This window comes from Salvelinus fontinalis, chromosome 6 (assembly GCF_029448725.1).
Source record: "Salvelinus fontinalis isolate EN_2023a chromosome 6, ASM2944872v1, whole genome shotgun sequence".
Taxonomy (NCBI): domain Eukaryota; kingdom Metazoa; phylum Chordata; class Actinopteri; order Salmoniformes; family Salmonidae; genus Salvelinus; species Salvelinus fontinalis.
Genome location: NC_074670.1, coordinates 11,866,798 through 11,884,455, shown reverse-complemented (window position 1 = coordinate 11,884,455; position 17,658 = coordinate 11,866,798). Strand labels below are relative to the sequence as shown.

General features: G+C 45.7%; 3 protein-coding genes across 6 annotated transcripts in view; 1 reads left to right on the top strand and 2 right to left on the bottom strand.

Moving 5' to 3' along the window:
• Positions 1-533, bottom strand: part of LOC129857050 (acyl-CoA-binding domain-containing protein 7-like) — a 44,429-nt gene extending 43,896 nt beyond the window's left edge. Inside the window, exon 1 of one of the 2 annotated variants that reach the window (XM_055924952.1) lies at positions 342-533. In XM_055924952.1, coding sequence (XP_055780927.1) covers positions 342-353 — 12 coding nt within the window. In that variant the 5' untranslated portion in view covers positions 354-533. The remainder of the gene's footprint in view (positions 1-341) is intronic. The other variant, XM_055924951.1, reaches the window with a different exon arrangement.
• LOC129857053 (ribonuclease P protein subunit p38-like) overlaps positions 1-2,905 on the top strand; it is a 14,062-nt gene extending 11,157 nt beyond the window's left edge. Inside the window, exons 1-2 of one of the 2 annotated variants that reach the window (XM_055924955.1) lie at positions 1,038-1,177; positions 1,729-2,905. In XM_055924955.1, the coding sequence (XP_055780930.1) occupies positions 1,735-2,604 (870 nt within the window). In that variant the 5' untranslated portion in view covers positions 1,038-1,177; positions 1,729-1,734 and the 3' untranslated portion in view covers positions 2,605-2,905. Of the gene's footprint in view, positions 1-1,037; positions 1,178-1,728 lie in introns of those variants that run through there. The other variant, XM_055924956.1, reaches the window with a different exon arrangement.
• LOC129857051 (glycylpeptide N-tetradecanoyltransferase 2) lies at positions 2,759-17,658 on the bottom strand. 2 transcript variants are annotated; one of them, XM_055924953.1, is made up of 12 exons: positions 17,454-17,652; positions 16,511-16,628; positions 16,076-16,217; positions 13,703-13,821; positions 13,509-13,600; positions 7,344-7,460; positions 7,005-7,175; positions 6,765-6,873; positions 6,427-6,597; positions 5,401-5,568; positions 5,173-5,310; positions 2,759-5,049 (listed from the first exon to the last, which is right to left on the bottom strand). In XM_055924953.1, exons 1-12 carry the CDS (start codon positions 17,564-17,566, stop codon positions 5,029-5,031), a joined length of 1,479 nt encoding a protein of 492 aa, XP_055780928.1. In that variant the 5' UTR covers positions 17,567-17,652; the 3' UTR covers positions 2,759-5,028. The 2 variants fall into 2 exon arrangements, with proteins under 2 accessions (XP_055780928.1, XP_055780929.1); XM_055924954.1 differs by lacking the exons at positions 2,759-5,049; positions 5,173-5,310; positions 5,401-5,568 and adding an exon at positions 5,590-5,952 and having other exon boundaries at positions 17,454-17,658.

The following is a 17,658-nucleotide window of genomic DNA, read 5'->3' as shown; positions in this document are numbered from 1 at the left end:
AGTCTGTAAAAACATTAATATTTGATCTCAAGGGCCTCTGTTGATGACGGCAGCTGGTATCCAATACACCTCAGCATCCTTGCGCATAATGCCGAGATGGCTAGCAAATCAAGCTCTAAATTTCATACGCATTAAAAACAATACACAGGCATGAATAAATAAAGAACATAACGGTAAACGTAGTCTATATGTGTATGTACAAGCCTACCTACCACCAGCTACCGCATCAGTCAACCAATCGCATCTCTTATAAAAACGTAGGCCTAACCCCGTTATCTAGATCGACTCATCACTTAGATAGAAGATGTGTCCGCCAAGTGTGCAGGGAAAACATAGCCTACCTGAAGAGACATCTCGCAAAGTTCAACTCCGTAGGCTACTTTAGGTAGTATTAGCCCAACGTGTCCTCTCGGCTGTGTGAATAGCTCTGACTGCAGCTGTAACAGACTGGGAGTTTACAGTAAATATCGGTCAATGCCTCGGGACTCGGGACCGCAGTGGGGTGGATAGACAGCTGATTGGCTGACCAAACATACTGAGACGCGGCGCGTAAAGGACGCTAAAATAAAATAAGATTTAAAAAGGACACTCGCATCAATGCAAGTCAATATTGGATTTTTCGCGTTTCATGACCAAATCATACTGAATAAAATTGATTGTGTAGCTCAATGAATATTCTAATATAGGAACAATTCACTTGGATTGAATTTGTGGCATGTTTAGCATTTGGAGGTAGTGTTAGGTAAAAAAACATATATTTTGTAATTTGGATGTAGAAACAGTGATTGATGGAGGATGAGATATGGTAGGCTACCATCCCACTCAGTTTTAATTCAGCAGTCTGTGGTTCTTCTGATTCAGAACTCTGTGCATCTGAGGGTCTGATTCAGGAGACTGAAGGCTTGGTAGCATCCAGTGGTTCTGATGGGTCATATGGTTTGTAGCTAGTGTTATTAAGTGGCTTTGGTTTTTCTTAGCAAATTGTCAATATAATATTAGAAGATTGTTTGGTGGCCTTTTGCTCGCGGCCAAATAGATTATCTCTATGCGCGTTTGAGGGGCGTGGCTCTGTTGAAACGTCGTCAACCGCAGACATACAATATGGCTGCGCCCATGGACACAGCAGATTAGTTGTGTGCACTGACCTACAACTGCTTTTTAAATTGTTATAATTGAGGTAAAAACCCGACGGCTGTGGGTATTTAAGTAACTATGTCAGTTTGTCAGCTCGATATGTTTAATTTAGGTTTGTTTGCTAACTTGTTAAAACTACTCGCTATATCTATAAACATGCTGGGAAATGTGTCTGTCGCTGAATAACTAGTTAGCCAGCTAGCTAAGTGATGTGTAGTAGTGATTGAGGGGAAACATTGTTACAGGGCAAACTTACTACCTTTACATACAGGTTAGAGGACCACAGTACAGAGCCCTTATTTTACTTTATCTGACGATGTAATCTGATTCCAGATCTACCCTCATAGCCAAAGGCTGTAGTGATATTTTTTTGGTGTTAGTTTTTATGGCAAAGGTTGTACTGTGCTAACAGGGTTTAAGCCCCACCCCAGCATCATCCCTCAATCACTACTGTGAATTAACATTCAAAGAGTCTACCCCACAGAACTAGAGCAATAGAATATATTATATTTATATGCTACCCTGCTGGTAAATGTGATAACATATGGGAGTTGAGTCAGCAGTTCATGTGAATTCCTCCTGTCTTCACTCCAGATAAAGATGGCCACTCCAGGCAAAGTGTCGAAAAAGGAGCGGAAGAAGCAGATCCCAGCTAAGACGTCCCTGAACTCCCCCTACAGACTGCAATGGAGCCCGCTGCAGAGTGATGATGCACACTTCATCCTGGACACTCTGAAGAGCAAACTGTCAGCAACTGGCCTGGAAAAGAAAGAGGTGAAAGGGTTTCGACAGTGGGGGAAAAAGAGAAATAAGAACCCACCTACAGGACATGACTCGGTAGCTGAGCCCCCACAGATACTCCTCGACACTGTAACACTGGAACGTCCTGTTAAACCCAGAGAGCAAGGCTGGACTGATGTAGCTGCTAGGAGGCAGCTGGCCATCGGCATCAACGAGGTCACCAAGGCTCTGGAGAGGAACCAGCTCCGGCTGGTGCTCGTGTGCAAGTCGGTCAAACCGCCGCACATGACGAGCCACCTGATAGCGCTGTGCCGGACGCGGGGCGTGGCGGCATGCCAGGTGCCGCGTCTCAGTGAGAGTGTGGCGGGACTGCTGGGGCTGAAGTGCGTCCTGGCACTGGGATTCAGACAAGGGGACAGGAACGAGGATGGGACGTTCTCTGACACTGTGGAAGCCATTGTACCCAGAGTGCCTGCTCTGCAGGTTGCCTGGATACCAAGCGCTCCCAGTGAAACAGGTGCAACATTTGAGGGGCAGGAGGAAGAGGGAACAGCTGAGGGGCAAATGGAGGTGGAAAAGGGAGAGGAGACAAGAGGCCAAAAACGGAAAATTGAAGACATTTCTCCAGATGTTACAGAATGTCCATCCTGCGTACTTCAGCCTCTTAAAGTGAAAAAGATTATCCCGAACCCTTCTAAAATACGGAAACCAAAGATTAAGAAAAAGTAGAAGCAATTTATGTACAAAAGATGACATGAAACGGTAGTGTAGGCAGCCCTGGATGCTGATTGGAGGTGGAGGTCTCTGCTGCCAATCTGGAGGAAACACTCCCAAAATCCCATGGAAGACTTAAATTAAATAAATTAGACAGCACACTCAGATGTATCTTTTAAAGTCTAGAGTTTATTCCATCATGCTGGTATAGCTTGCGTGAGTATTTGGATGAGAGGTCCTGTCTAAACGCTGCTGGTTCTAATTCCTCATTTCTTTTACAGCCTGCCAAGGAGTTCAATAAAAATACTGTTTTTCAGTTAGAGAAAAGTGTGTGTCATTTCAAAACTACACATTTTAATAGTATATATATTTTTTAACATCTTAAATAAGGCGAGGACTTTGGGTGCTCTCACTAGGGGTATCTGCATTGTATCAAAAACTGTCTCATGCTCAAATTCAAACAAGTTGAAGTATACATCCACAACAGACCCAACACCCTGGGACTAATAAACACATGGCTGACTCAGATTCACGGTTTTGGGGATCAGTTCTATTTCAGCCATCTTTATTTGGATGCCCAGTGTTCTGTGCCATTGTCATAGGTCGTCTTCCCTTGCTCAGACGCTGCATGCATCAACCAATGGTTGCGTGCTGTGCCGTCGGGCACCAGATTGCTATAACATGGTTAGCTGATACGCAAAATACCTATCCAGGCATTGTAAGATCTGGCACGTATCAGCACCGTCTGAGCAGAGGAACCTGACCATTACCTTGGTTTGGGCACAGCCCCAGATGCAGACCACGTTCACAGAGCCACACCTCAGAAACACTAAAAGCAAGTAACTCCCCATGAGTGCAGCGTAATAATGAGAACTATACACCTGCTCTTTCCATGACAAACTGACTTGGCGAAAGCTATGATCCCTTATTGATGGAACTTGTAAATCGGCTTCAATCAGTGTAGATGGTGAGGAGGCAGGTTAAAGACAGTTTTAAGCCTTGAGACATTGATTGCGTTTGTGTGCCATTCAGAGGGTGAATGGGCAAGACAAAATATTTAAGTAACTTTGAACAGGGTATGGTAGTAGGTGCCAGGGGCACTGGTTTAAGTGTCAAGAACTGCAACGCTGCTGGGTTTTTCACTCTCAACAGTTTCCCGTGTATATCAAGAATGGTCCCCTACCCAAAGGACATCCAGTCAACTTCACAACTGTGGGAAGCATTCCTGTGGACTGCTTTTGACACCTTGTAGTCCATGTCCCGACGACTGAGGCTGTTCCGAGGGCGAAAGGGGCTGCAACTCAATATTAAGGTGTTTCTAATGTTTTGTACATTGTATTTTCCCCATGTCAACAAAAAAACATTTCCCCCCATGTACACAATCAACTAACTCAGATATACAAGTGTCCCTGTCAATGAGAAACTAACTGTAGTAACCATGACAACATCAGCAAACAGAACAGCTGTTTTCTCTCATCACAGGTTCCTTCATGTGCTGGATCATACACACAGCGCTGCCTGATACTCCAACCCAGTACCTTTATTTATAGGTGAAGATGCCGGTTTGATTAAGGGGTTTTAACAAATACTGACAGACATGGGAGGAATGGTGACAGAACACACAACATATAAGCACAATCCTAAATATCAGAATTGTGCCCGGGAAAAAATTGGGACCTTATTAAAATAAATGCTGTTAGCTGCACAAAACACACCAAAAAATTTAAACAGTTTAAAAATAATAAAATTCCCATCCTGCATTTTATGTTTCTCAAACACTCAGATATTGAAAAACCTAAACACACAAAACAGAAATAATCGATATATAAAATGCACCTGGGGTTGTTAAGGAGCCTTTCCCTCAGTTAAGAACTTAAGATTTGTGCTTCAAATACATTCTTCCTCAAAACTCCCTAGAATCCCCTCCTAACCGTTCATAGGAACACCAAAGTCAATAACATCTACGCTAGTTGAATCTTTCCTCTCCCACCCCCCATATCCCACACTACAGGAATAAATATGTTCTGGCATTAAATGTACAGGTTACTACATTTCTGCACTGTCCAACAAACACAGTTACCAATGCACCTTTTTGAATAAAACAAGAAAAACATTTTGGACGCAAATCTTCCTTCTCTTCATGTAGTGTGTGTGTGTACTGTACAAGAGTCTGTCTCAGGCAGAGCATGACTTCACATTCATGATGTTGATGGTTAAAAAGAGTTCTCAGTTCCGGGTGAGCAGAGAGAATGTTCTCCATGATAAAAATGATCCAGGAGAGATGCTCAAAGTGATGCACACCTCCCGATCACTTTGATTGGTTGATTGTTGTCATTGTCTTCTTCTAGTTTGGGACTACCTGTGTGTCCAGGTAGAGCGATGTTAGGGGTCAAAGAAGACCTTTGACCTCTGAGTGTGTAGCAGTCACAGACAGACTAGTTATTGAAGAACAAGGCCAACCTGAAACAGAGCGACCGAGATAGAAACATAATTAGAATTATGACTGATTTCCCATTATGAAATTATTTCACAACACACCCAGGAATACATCCCACCTTGTTGACACACACACACACGCCTCACCATGTCGGGGTCCATGGGGGGACATTTCCAGTTAAAAAGGTAATACTGCAGGTTGCCGTCTCCGATGCCAAATTTGAGCTTCTCCAGAAACACCTTGTTCTCCATCAGGTCCAGAGCATTAAACACATCAAAGCCTTTCTGTGGGACAAACAAACACCATTTAGATGGACGTGATCGTCGTTGTGTTGAACCTTTGTATTTATGTTGGAATGTGTGTGTGTGCAGTACCAGTTTGGCCAGTATGAGAGTGTCATTCATCAGGTCCAGTAGTGGAGTGTGTGTGTGAACGCTGTAGAAGGAGTAAGCAGCCTTTAGACTTCTGTGCTGTGGATGGTGCATCACTGTGGAGGGCAGGGTGTAGAAACTAGTGAAGTCTGTCAACACACCACCGGCACCCTGAGGGTAAACACAGAATAGCAAATTAAAAGTACTCAGATGTCAGTATCTAATTATATTGAACAATAATATAAACGCAACAATTTTACTGAGTTACAGTGCATATAAGAAAATCAGTCAATTGAAATAAATTCCTTAGGTCCTAATCTATGGATTTCACATGATTGGGCAAGGGCGCAGCCATAGGCCCACCCACTGGGAAGCCAGGGCCAGCCAATCAGAGTTTTTCCCCACAAAAGGGCTTTATTACAGACAGAAATACTCCTCAGTTTCATCAACTGTCCGTGTGGCTGGTCTCAGACGATCCCTGAGGTGAAGAAGCCGAATGTGGAAGTCCTGGGCTGGCGTGGTCACACGTGGTCTGCGGTTGTGATGCCGAATTCTCTAAAACAACGTTGGAGGTGGCTTATGGTAGAGAAATGAACATTAAATTATCTGGCAACAACTCTGGTGGACATTCCTGTAGTCAGCATGCCAATTGCACACTCCCTTAAAACTTGAGACATCTGTGGCCTTGTGTTGGTGTGACAAAACTGCACCTTTTAGAGTGGCCTTATATTGTCCCCCAGCAAAAGGTGCACCTGTGTAATGATCATGCCGTTTAATCAGCTTCTTGATATGCTACACCTGTTACGTGGATGGATTATTTTGGCAAAGGAGAAATGCTGTCTAACAGGGATGTAGACAAGTTGTGCACAATATGAGAGAAATAAGCTTTTTGTGAGTATGGAACATTTCTGTGATCTTTAATTTCAGCTCATGAAAAATGGGACAAACACTTAACATGTTGCGTTTATATTTTTGTTCAGTATCACCATCTAATTATCTAATTGAACAAACAAAAAGACAGACCCTTACCTCCACTACAAATGTGTCTATGATGTTGTCCTGAGGGAGGAACCAGTGTGCCACTTCCTCCTCGCACATAGAGGGCGCCAGCTGGAAACGTCTCATGTGTTTCTGCAGCAGCTCCGTCACCTGACGCACATCACGCCTCTCCATCGCTCGCAAGCCCGGGGTCTTAGTGCTCTACAGAGCCGGAGAGAAAGGGGAGTTATACACATACACCCAACATCACACAGGCCTGTAAACATAAAGCAAAGTTTATTAGCCCCGTCAGCTGGGGGAAAGGTGTCTTGCTCAGTGTAGGAGAGATGTGATAGATGGTGGACGTGTAACATTGTGTGTGTTCTTACGTCTGGTAGTCGGTACAGTTTCATGGTTCTCTGCAGCGTCATGTTTCTGCTCAGGTGAGAGAATTTCACCTCCACCAGCTTCCTGGGGTTCAGAGAACGATGCCAGTACCTGTTCACAAAACACAACACTCCTGTTACATACTCTAGTTACAGTCAACTTACTACAGTTAGGCAACTTAAGTTATGCATTCTATGTATTCTCATTATGTTAGGACAAATTCATGAATTGTGTCTGTGTACCTGCAGGTAGACACAGGTTTGGGTAGTACCACTCCTGCCGTGTAGACGGCCTGGAATATACCCTCCAAGTTAACCCTTCGCGTGATCTCCCGGATCAGAACTGGAGCCACACGCTTTGAACGCAATTTCTTATGAACACACAGGAAGTTGATCTCAACCATTTTCTTTAAGCTGGAGGGAGGGAGAGAGGGAGAGAGGGAGGGAGGGAGAGAGAGCGAGAGAGTAAAAGGTGTGCATCAAGATCAGCACTGACATGCACCTGTCCACGACGTTGTTGATGTGTATCCGCTGTGGGGTTAGAGCGCGCGCGGTTAGAGCGTGTGTGTGTGTGTGACTCACGTGTCGTAGATGTGGATATCAGCAGGAATGGCACTGATGAAACCAACCAGTTTCTTATTGGAGGAAACCCTCACCCCACAATGCCACTGGGGCAACCAGCCTGGAGGACGCAACGCCCTGAGAGAGAGAGGGTGAGAGCGGAGAAGGTGAGAAAAAAAAGAGAAGAGAGGGTGAGAGCGGAGAAGGTGAGAAAAAAAAGAGAAGAGAGGGTGAGAGCGGAGAAGGTGAGAAAAAAAAGAGAAGAGAGGGTGAGAGCGGAGAAGGTGAGAAAAAAAAGAGAAGAGAGGGTGAGAGCGGAGAAGGTGAGAAAAAAAAGAGAAGAGAGGGTGAGAGCGGAGAAGGTGAGAAAAAAAAGAGAAGAGAGGGTGAGAGCGGAGAAGGTGAGAAAAAAAAGAGAAGAGAGGGTGAGAGCGGAGAAGGTGAGAAAAAAAAGAGAAGAGAGGGTGAGAGCGGAGAAGGTGAGAAAAAAAAGAGAAGAGAGGGTGAGAGCGGAGAAGGTGAGAAAAAAAAGAGAAGAGAGGGTGAGAGCGGAGAAGGTGAGAAAAAAAAGAGAAGAGAGGGTGAGAGCGGAGAAGGTGAGAAAAAAAAGAGAAGAGAGGGTGAGAGCGGAGAAGGTGAGAAAAAAAGGAGAAGAGAGGGTGAGAGAGGAGAAGGTGAGAAAAAAAGGAGAAGGAGAGAGGGTGAGAGAGGAGAAGGTGAGAAAAAAAGGAGAAGGAGAGAGGGTGAGAGAGGAGAAGGTGAGAAAAAAAGGAGAAGGAGAGAGGGTGAGAGAGGAGAAGGTGAGAAAAAAAGGAGAAGGAGAGAGGGTGAGAGAGGAGAAGGTGAGAAAAAAAGGAGAAGGAGAGAGGGTGAGAGAGGAGAAGGTGAGAAAAAAAGGAGAAGGAGAGAGGGTGAGAGAGGAGAAGGTGAGAAAAAAAGGAGAAGGAGAGAGGGTGAGAGAGGAGAAGGTGAGAAAAAAAGGAGAAGGAGAGAGGGTGAGAGAGGAGAAGGTGAGAAAAAAGGAGAAGGAGAGAGGGTGAGAGAGGAGAAGGTGAGAAAAAAGGAGAAGGAGAGAGGGTGAGAGAGGAGAAGGTGAGAAAAAAGGAGAAGGAGAGAGGGTGAGAGAGGAGAAGGTGAGAAAAAAGGAGAAGGAGAGAGGGTGAGAGAGGAGAAGGTGAGAAAAAAGGAGAAGGAGAGAGGGTGAGAGAGGAGAAGGTGAGAAAAAAGGAGAAGGAGAGAGGGTGAGAGAGGAGAAGGTGAGAAAAAAGGAGAAGGAGAGAGGGTGAGAGAGGAGAAGGTGAGAAAAAAGGAGAAGGAGAGAGGGTGAGAGAGGAGAAGGTGAGAAAAAAGGAGAAGGAGAGAGGGTGAGAGAGGAGAAGGTGAGAAAAAAGGAGAAGGAGAGAGGGTGAGAGAGGAGAAGGTGAGAAAAAAGGAGAAGGAGAGAGGGTGAGAGAGGAGAAGGTGAGAAAAAAGGAGAAGGAGAGAGGGTGAGAGAGGAGAAGGTGAGAAAAAAGGAGAAGGAGAGAGGGTGAGAGAGGAGAAGGTGAGAAAAAAGGAGAAGGAGAGAGGGTGAGAGAGGAGAAGGTGAGAAAAAAGGAGAAGGAGAGAGGGTGAGAGAGGAGAAGGTGAGAAAAAAGGAGAAGGAGAGAGGGTGAGAGAGGAGAAGGTGAGAAAAAAGGAGAAGGAGAGAGGGTGAGAGAGGAGAAGGTGAGAAAAAAGGAGAAGGAGAGAGGGTGAGAGAGGAGAAGGTGAGAAAAAAGGAGAAGGAGAGAGGGTGAGAGAGGAGAAGGTGAGAAAAAAGGAGAAGGAGAGAGGGTGAGAGAGGAGAAGGTGAGAAAAAAGGAGAAGGAGAGAGGGTGAGAGAGGAGAAGGTGAGAAAAAAGGAGAAGGAGAGAGGGTGAGAGAGGAGAAGGTGAGAAAAAAGGAGAAGGAGAGAGGGTGAGAGGAGAAGGTGAGAAAAAAGGAGAAGGAGAGAGGGTGAGAGGAGAAGGTGAGAAAAAAGGAGAAGGAGAGAGGGTGAGAGGAGAAGGTGAGAAAAAAGGAGAAGGAGAGAGGGTGAGAGGAGAAGGTGAGAAAAAAGGAGAAGGAGAGAGGGTGAGAGGAGAAGGTGAGAAAAAAGGAGAAGGAGAGAGGGTGAGAGGAGAAGGTGAGAAAAAAGGAGAAGGAAAGAGGGTGAGAGGAGAAGGTGAGAAAAAAGGAGAAGGAAAGAGGGTGAGAGGAGAAGGTGAGAAAAAAGGAGAAGGAGAGAGGGTGAGAGGAGAAGGTGAGAAAAAAGGAGAAGGAGAGAGGGTGAGAGGAGAAGGAGAGAGAGGGTGAGAAAGGAGAAGGAGAGAGAGGGTGAGAAAGGAGAAGGAGAGAGAGGGTGAGAAAGGAGAAAGGAGAAGGTGAGAGAAAGGAGAAAGAGGAGGAGAGAGGAGAAGGTGAGAGAAAGGAGAAAGAGGAGGAGAGAGGAGAAGGTAAGAGAAAGGAGAAGGAGAGAGAGGGTGAGAGAGAAGAAGGAGAGAGAGGGTGCGATAGGAGAAGGAGAGAGAGGTTGAGAGAGGAGAAGGTGAGAAAAAGGAGAAGGAGAGAGGGTGAGAGAGGAGAAGGTGAGAGAGGAGAAGGAGAGAGAGGAGAAGGAGAGAGGGTGAGAGAGGAGAAGGAGAGAGAGGGTGAGAAAGGAGAAGGTAAGAGAGGAGAAGGTGAGAGAAGGAGAGAGAGGGTGAGAGAGGGGAGAAGGAGAGAGGGTGAGAGAGGAGAAGGTGAGAAAAAGGAGAAGGAGAGAGGGTGAGAGAGGAGAAGGTGAGAAAGGAGAAGGTGAGAAAAAAGGAGAAGGAGAGAGGGTGAGAGAGGAGAAGGTGAGAAAAAAGGAGAAGGAGAGAGGGTGAGAGAGGAGAAGGTGAGAAAAAAGGAGAAGGAGAGAGGGTGAGAGAGGAGAAGGTGAGAAAAAAGGAGAAGGAGAGAGGGTGAGAGGAGAAGGTGAGAAAAAAGGAGAAGGAGAGAGAGGGTGAGAGGAGAAGGTGAGAAAAAAGGAGAAGGAGAGAGAGGGTGAGAGAGGAGAAGGTGAGAAAAAAGGAGAAGGAGAGAGAGGGTGAGAGAGGAGAAGGTGAGAAAAAAGGAGAAGGATAGAGGGTGAGAGAGGAGAAGGTGAGAAAAAAGGAGAAGGAGAGAGGGTGAGAGAGGAGAAGGTGAGAAAAAAGGAGAAGGAGAGAGGGTGAGAGGAGAAGGTGAGAAAAAAGGAGAAGGAGAGAGGGTGAGAGGAGAAGGTGAGAAAAAAGGAGAAGGAGAGAGGGTGAGAGGAGAAGGTGAGAAAAAAGGAGAAGGAGAGAGGGTGAGAGGAGAAGGTGAGAAAAAAGGAGAAGGAAAGAGGGTGAGAGGAGAAGGTGAGAAAAAAGGAGAAGGAAAGAGGGTGAGAGGAGAAGGTGAGAAAAAAGGAGAAGGAGAGAGGGTGAGAGGAGAAGGTGAGAAAAAAGGAGAAGGAGAGAGGGTGAGAGGAGAAGGTGAGAAAAAAGGAGAAGGAGAGAGGGTGAGAGGAGAAGGTGAGAAAAAAGGAGAAGGAAAGAGGGTGAGAGGAGAAGGTGAGAAAAAAGGAGAAGGAAAGAGGGTGAGAGGAGAAGGTGAGAAAAAAGGAGAAGGAGAGAGGGTGAGAGGAGAAGGTGAGAAAAAAGGAGAAGGAGAGAGGGTGAGAGGAGAAGGTGAGAAAAAAGGAGAAGGAGAGAGGGTGAGAGAGGAGAAGGAGAGAGAGGGTGAGAAAGGAGAAGGTGAGAGAGGGTGAGAGATGAGAAGGAGAGAGAGGGTGAGAGAGGAGAAGGAGAGAAGGTGCGAGAAAGAGGAGAAGGAGAGAGAGGGTGAGAGAGGAGAAGGAGAGAGAGGGTGAGAGATGAGAAGGAGAGAGAGGGTGCGAGAGGAGAAGGAGAGAGAGGGTGAGAGAGGAGAAGGAGAGAGAGGGTGAGAGAGGAGAAGGTGAGAAAAAGGAGAAGGAGAGAGGGTGAGAGAGGAGAAGGAGAGAAGGTGCGAGAAAGAGGAGAAGGAGAGAGAGGGTGAGAGAGGAGAAGGAGAGAGAGGGTGAGAGATGAGAAGGAGAGAGAGGGTGAGAGATGAGAAGGAGAGAGAGGGTGCGAGAGGAGAAGGAGAGAGAGGGTGAGAGAGGAGAAGGTGAGAAAAAGGAGAAGGAGAGAGGGTGAGAGAGGAGAAGGTGAGAGAGGAGAAGGTGAGAGAGGAGAAGGAGAGAGGGTGAGAGAGGAGAAGGAGAGAGAGGGTGAGAAAGGAGAAGGTAAGAGAGAGGAGAAGGTGAGAGAAGGAGAGAGAGGGTGAGAGAGGGGAGAAGGAGAGAGGGTGAGAGAGGAGAAGGTGAGAAAAAGGAGAAGGAGAGAGGGTGAGAGAGGAGAAGGTGAGAAAAAGGAGGAGAGAGGGTGAGAGAGAAGAAGGTGAGAAAAAGGAGAAGGAGAGAGGGTGGGAGAGAAGAAGGTGAGAAAAAGGAGAAGGAGAGAGGGTGAGAGAGAAGAAGGTGAGAAAAAGGAGAAGGAGAGAGGGTGAGAGAGGAGAAGGAGAGAAGGTGCGAGAAAGAGGAGAAGGAGAGAGAGGGTGAGAGAGGAGAAGGAGAGAGAGGGTGAGAGATGAGAAGGAGAGAGAGGGTGAGAGATGAGAAGGAGAGAGAGGGTGCGAGAGGAGAAGGAGAGAGAGGGTGAGAGAGGAGAAGGTGAGAAAAAGGAGAAGGAGAGAGGGTGAGAGAGGAGAAGGTGAGAGAGGAGAAGGAGAGAGAGGAGAAGGAGAGAGGGTGAGAGAGGAGAAGGAGAGAGAGGGTGAGAAAGGAGAAGGTAAGAGAGAGGAGAAGGTGAGAGAAGGAGAGAGAGGGTGAGAAGGAGAGAGGGTGAGAGAGGAGAAGGTGAGAAAAAAGGAGAAGGAGAGAGGGTGAGAGAGGAGAAGGTGAGAAAAAGGAGGAGAGAGGGTGAGAGAGAAGAAGGTGAGAAAAAGGAGAAGGAGAGAGGGTGGGAGAGAAGAAGGTGAGAAAAAGGAGAAGGAGAGAGGGTGAGAGAGAAGAAGGTGAGAAAAAGGAGAAGGAGAGAGGGTGAGAGAGGAGAAGGTGAGAAAAAAGGAGAAGGAGAGAGGGTGAGAGAGAAGAAGGTGAGAAAAGGGAGAAGGAGAGAGAGAGTGAGAGAGGTGAGAAAAGGGAGAAGGAGAGAGAGAGGGTGAGAGAGGTGAGAAAAGGGAGAAGGAGAGAGAGAGGGTGAGAGAGGTGAGAAAAGGGAGAAGGAGAGAGAGAGGGTGAGAGAGAAGGTGAGAAAAAGGAGAAGGAGAGAGAGAGGGTGAGAGAGAAGGAGAGAGGAGAAGATGAGAAAAAGGAGAAGGGGAGAGGGTGAGAGAGGAGGAGAGAGAGGGTGAGAAAGGAGAAGGTGAGAGAAAGGAGAAAGAGGAGGAGAGAGAAAGAGGAGAAGATAAGAGAAAGGAGAAGGAGAGAGAGGGTGAGAGAGGAGAAGGTGAGAAAAAGGAGAAGGAGAGAGAGAGGGTGAAAGAGAAGGTGAGAAAAAGGAGAGAGAGAGGGCGAGAGAGAAGGTGAGAAAAAGGAGAAGGAGAGAGAGAGGGTGAGAGAGAAGAAGAGAGAGAGGGTGAGAGAGAAGAAGAGAGGGTGAGAGAGGAGAAGATGAGAAAAAGGAGAAGGAGAGAGGGTGAGAGAGGAGAAGATGAGAAAAAGGAGAAGGAGAGAGGGTGAGAGAGGAGAAGATGAGAAAAAGGAGAAGGAGAGAGGGTGAGAGAGGAGAAGATGAGAAAAAGGAGAAGGAGAGAGGGTGAGAGAGGAGAAGATGAGAAAAAGGAGAAGGAGAGAGGGTGAGAGAGGAGAAGGAGAGAGAGTGAGAAAGGAGAAGGTGAGAGAAAGGAGAAAGAGGAGGAGAGAGAAAGAGGAGAAGGTAAGAGAAAGGAGAAGGAGAGAGAAGGTGAGAGGAGGAGAGAGAAGGTGAGAGGAGGAGAGAGAAAGGAGAAGGAGAGAGAGGGTGAGAGAGGAGGAGAGAGAAAGAGGAGAAGGTGAGAGAAAGGAGAAGGAGAGAGAGGGTGATAGAGGAGAAGAGAGAAAGAGGAGAAGGTGAGAGAAGGGAGAAGGAGAGAGAGGGTGAGAGAGGAGGAGAGAAAAATAAGAAAGCAGAGTAGTTTAGATAGAGGCCAAACACACAGACAGTTTAACAATCTAAGTAGAGGATGGATTTGACTTACCATTTGAGAAAGCTGGGTGAGTAATCAAATCTAAACATGTTGTCATCATCCTCCACATAGTTCTCATTCAACAAGGTGTACAACTCCTTCAGCTGAGAGAAAGAGAGTCTTAGTAAAGTCTTCCGACTGCACGACTTTGATGTCTGGTGGCAATGAATGTAAACTGTTTAACACAAAGAAACATACACACTCACCACATCAGCGTTGCTGAGGTCCAGAGTGTCCCACATAAAGCCCTGTGGTAGAGAGTAGGGCTCCTGTCTGATGTTGTCTTTGTCAGCCTCCATGGGCCCATGGCTGGTTACAACCTCATCTGCCAAAACACAGCCAGCCAATCACAACCAACCAGCCAGCCAATCACAACCAGGGGACTTGAGGAAATACAGCCATTGTGTTTTCTTACTATAAGAATGTGCTTATCTTTCTCTGGTTGTGGGAGTACTGTATCTGTGGGAGTACTGTATCTGTACACATTTACAGGGCCTATAGAAAGTTTACACCAGCTTGAACTTTTTTTGCGTTACAAAGTGATCTTGAAATAGATTTGTCTTTTTTTGTCATTGATCTATACAAAATACTCAATTCTACACACTTTTACAAATGAATAAACATTTTATACTTAAATAGTCTTTTCAGCCCCCTTGTTTAGGCAAGCCTCAATTAGTTCAGAAGTAAAATGTGGCTTAACAAATCACATACATTATATGGACTCACTCTGTGTGAAATAATAGGGGTTGACATGATTTTTGAATGACTACTCCTTCCTCTGTCCCCATACATAAAACATCTGTAAGGTCCCTCAGTGAAGTATTGAACTTCAAGCACAGATTCAACTACAAAGACCAGCACACTTTTTGAAAGCATCATAAAGAAGGGCGGTGATTGATAGATGGGTAACAATTACAAATCAGACATTAAATATATCTTTAAGCATAGTCAAGTTAATAATTATGCTGTGGATGATGTATTAAACCACCCAGACACATCAAAGATGCAGCAGTCCTTAACTGAGTTGCAGGACAGGAAGGAAACTGCTTAGGGATGTCACCATGAGGCCATTGGTGATTTTAAAACAGCTATAGAGTTCAATGGCTGTGATGGGAGAAAACTGAGGATGGATCAACAACATTGTAGTGACTCGACAATAATGACCTAAATGACAAAGTGAAAAGAAGAACACAAATATACAAAAATTCCAAAACATGCATATGTATGCAACAAGGCACTAAAGTAATACTGCAAAAAAAACACAGCAAAGGAACACACTTTTTGGCCTAAATACAGTCTAATGTTTGGGGCAAATTCAACACAACACTGAGTAACTGCCTCCTTATTTTCAAGCATGGTGGTGTCTGCATCATGGTATGGGTATACTTGACATGGGCAAAGACTTCTGTTTCTTTTCATCCTGAAAAACTCAGGAGGGAACTAAGCCCAGCCAAAATCCTAGAGGAAAACCTGCTTCAATCTGCTTTACACCAGACACTGGGAAAGGAATTCATCTTTTAGCAGGACAATAACCTACAACACAAAGCCAAATCTACACTGACATTAATTACCAAGAAGACAGTGAATGTTCCTGAGTAGCCAAGATAGTTTTGACCTAAATCTGCTTGAAAATCTATGTCAAGACTTGAAAATTGCTGTCTAGCCTTGACCCCCAACACCTTGACAGAACTTGAAGAATGTTGAAAATAAAATAGGCAAATATTGCACAATACAGGTGTGCAAAGCTCTTATGAGACTTACCCAAGAAGACTCACAGCTGTAAATCGCTGCTAAAGGTGTTTCTAACATGTATTGACTCAGGGGACTGAATACTAATCTAATCAAAGTATATTAGTATTGAATTTTTTCAGCCCGCCTAGTGTTCAACATTCCCAAGTTCTCCCACGTCACCCCACACTCCACTGGCTTCCAGTCGAACCTCGCATCCACTACAAGACCATGGTACATGTCTACGGGGCAGCAAGAGGAACTACCTCTCCTTACCGTCAGGCTATGCTCAAACCCTACACCCCAACCCGAGCACTCTGTTCTGCCACCTCTGGTCTCTTGTCCCTCTCACCCCACGGGAGGGCAGCTCCCACTCAGCCCAGTCCAAAATAAATGCCTCCTTACTAGCTCTGACTAAGCTGATAGTAAGTACATTTTTCCTGAAAGTAGCTATGACTGTGATATGTGGTTGTCCCACCCAGCTATCTGTAGATGAATGCACTAACTGTAAGTCACTCTGGATGAAAACATCTGTTAAATGACTAAAATGTACATTTCTATGAATATATCTATATTTTAAAACATTCTTCCACTGAGTATTTAGCGTAGATCATAGACAAGAAAATCACGAATAAATCAATTTTAATCCCAATTTGTAAGAAAATGTGAAGAAATCCAAGGGCGTGTAGACTTTCTATAGGCACTGTATGTGTAGTTTAGTAAACGTGTGTGATCGAGTGTGTATGTCTCACACTGTGTGTGTGTGTGTGTGTGTGTGTGTGTGTGTGTGTGTGTGTGTGTGTGTGTGTGTGTGTGTGTGTGTGTGTGTGTGTGTGTGTTTCCCTACTCACTGAGTTTAGGTACTGGCTGTGTGTCCCAGAACTGGTACTTGTGTTTGGTGGCCTCATCGGTGCTCTTAGCTGGTCCCTGGCAGGACAGCAACTCCATGGCTCTCTGGATGTCCTGCAGCTTCTGCATGGGCAGCCCTGGGTTCTACACACAGGTGAGAAGGTTAGAACACACACACTCAGAGAGAGAGAGAGAGAGAGGAGAAAGGGGCAAAATCCCAAATGGACCCATTACAACCTATGCAGTTGTGGAGATCTGAGAGGATTTGATTGGTATATGAAATATGGTGTAACTTCCACTTAGCCTTTCTCAGGACAAGGTGGCACTATTACCATATTGCTTAAACCTGTCAAATCCAGTCAGATCTCCACAAGTGTATAGGGCTTGATTTGGGATTGGACCAGAGCAAGAGGGGGAGAGAGAGAGCGGTTAGTCACCTTTATCTCCTGTGAGTCTGAGGCAGAGTCTGACTTGGCCCCTCCAGAGCTTGGCTTCTCTTTCTTTCTCTTCTGTTTCTTCTTCTTCTTCTTAGCCCCCAAGTCTCCCCCCGGACTCCTACACACACACAGCTTTGATAGCTAGCTGGCTACATCTCTGCTCTGGAGTAAAGGTTAGTTGGTACTATTGTCATGCTGAATAATTAAAATCAGGCTAAAATGGGGCCAGATTATGCATACCCCACTTGAGTTGCCGGACATTTATAAATCCACGAGTAACGCTGTAAGCTATAGTGGGTATACCTCAGTGGGTGTAACCGGTGCAGAGTAGCAACACTCTGCCTAACAACGTCAGTTTACATAGTGTTTTACGTCTATCCTGCTGCTGTAACGTCAGAGAAGGACAGCCAAGGATATGCGCTGCTGTTAGCTAGCAAATGCGCCAGCAGTATAAAACTAAACATTTAGTTAGATAAATATCCATTTAGCTTATGTCATTCCGTTGACAATTGCTTTAAATGCAAACAAGTCAATCCTACAGGCTACTCACATGCTACACTGGCAATTTAGCTAGCTGGCCAGTTAGCTTGCAATAACTACACAACGCCTAGCACGCTGAGTCTCATTCATTCAAATGAAAAGCTACTAAGCTAGCTTTCATTTATATGGCTACACTACCATGACATCCACTAGCCAGCAGGATTATAATACACTTGCTACTCAGACGACTGAGAGGGCCATCATCACATAAAAACATTGTGATAGAATTAACGAACAGGGCATATGGTCCTTGGTCGTACAAACACTAACGTTAGATGTATGCGCGAGCTCATTATCCAAAGAAACTCATCCAAACCCTACACAGGACCGAGCCATCGGAGCGTGGACGCGTGCTGCCCCGGACTGCTGCGTTTTGTGTCTGTTCGGTGAAGCCGAGCCTCACCCTTGCATGTGTTCATTCTCCTCCTCGTTATCGCCATCTATTCCGCAGGTGTCCTGGTCGTCCAGCTCCAGGCTCTGCTGACTGGCCGCGGACTCGCTATCTTCCGCCATCATGGATGAAAACCTATATATATTTATTTAAAAAAAAAATATGCTGAATGAACAGGAGACAGGGAGGGATGGGAAAAACAAAGAGGTTAGTCGGA

Coding starts and splice junctions, on each gene's coding strand:
- LOC129857051 (XM_055924953.1), bottom strand. CDS start 17,566: ATGATGGCGGAAGATAGCGAGTCCGCGGCCAGTCAGCAGAGCCTGGAG. Junction 16,218..16,510: donor CAGACTCACAGGAGATAAAG/GTGACTAACCGC, acceptor ACCTGTGTGTAG/AACCCAGGGCTGCCCATGCA. Junction 5,569..6,426: donor TAGACACATTTGTAGTGGAG/GTAAGGGTCTGT, acceptor GTTTACCCTCAG/GGTGCCGGTGGTGTGTTGAC.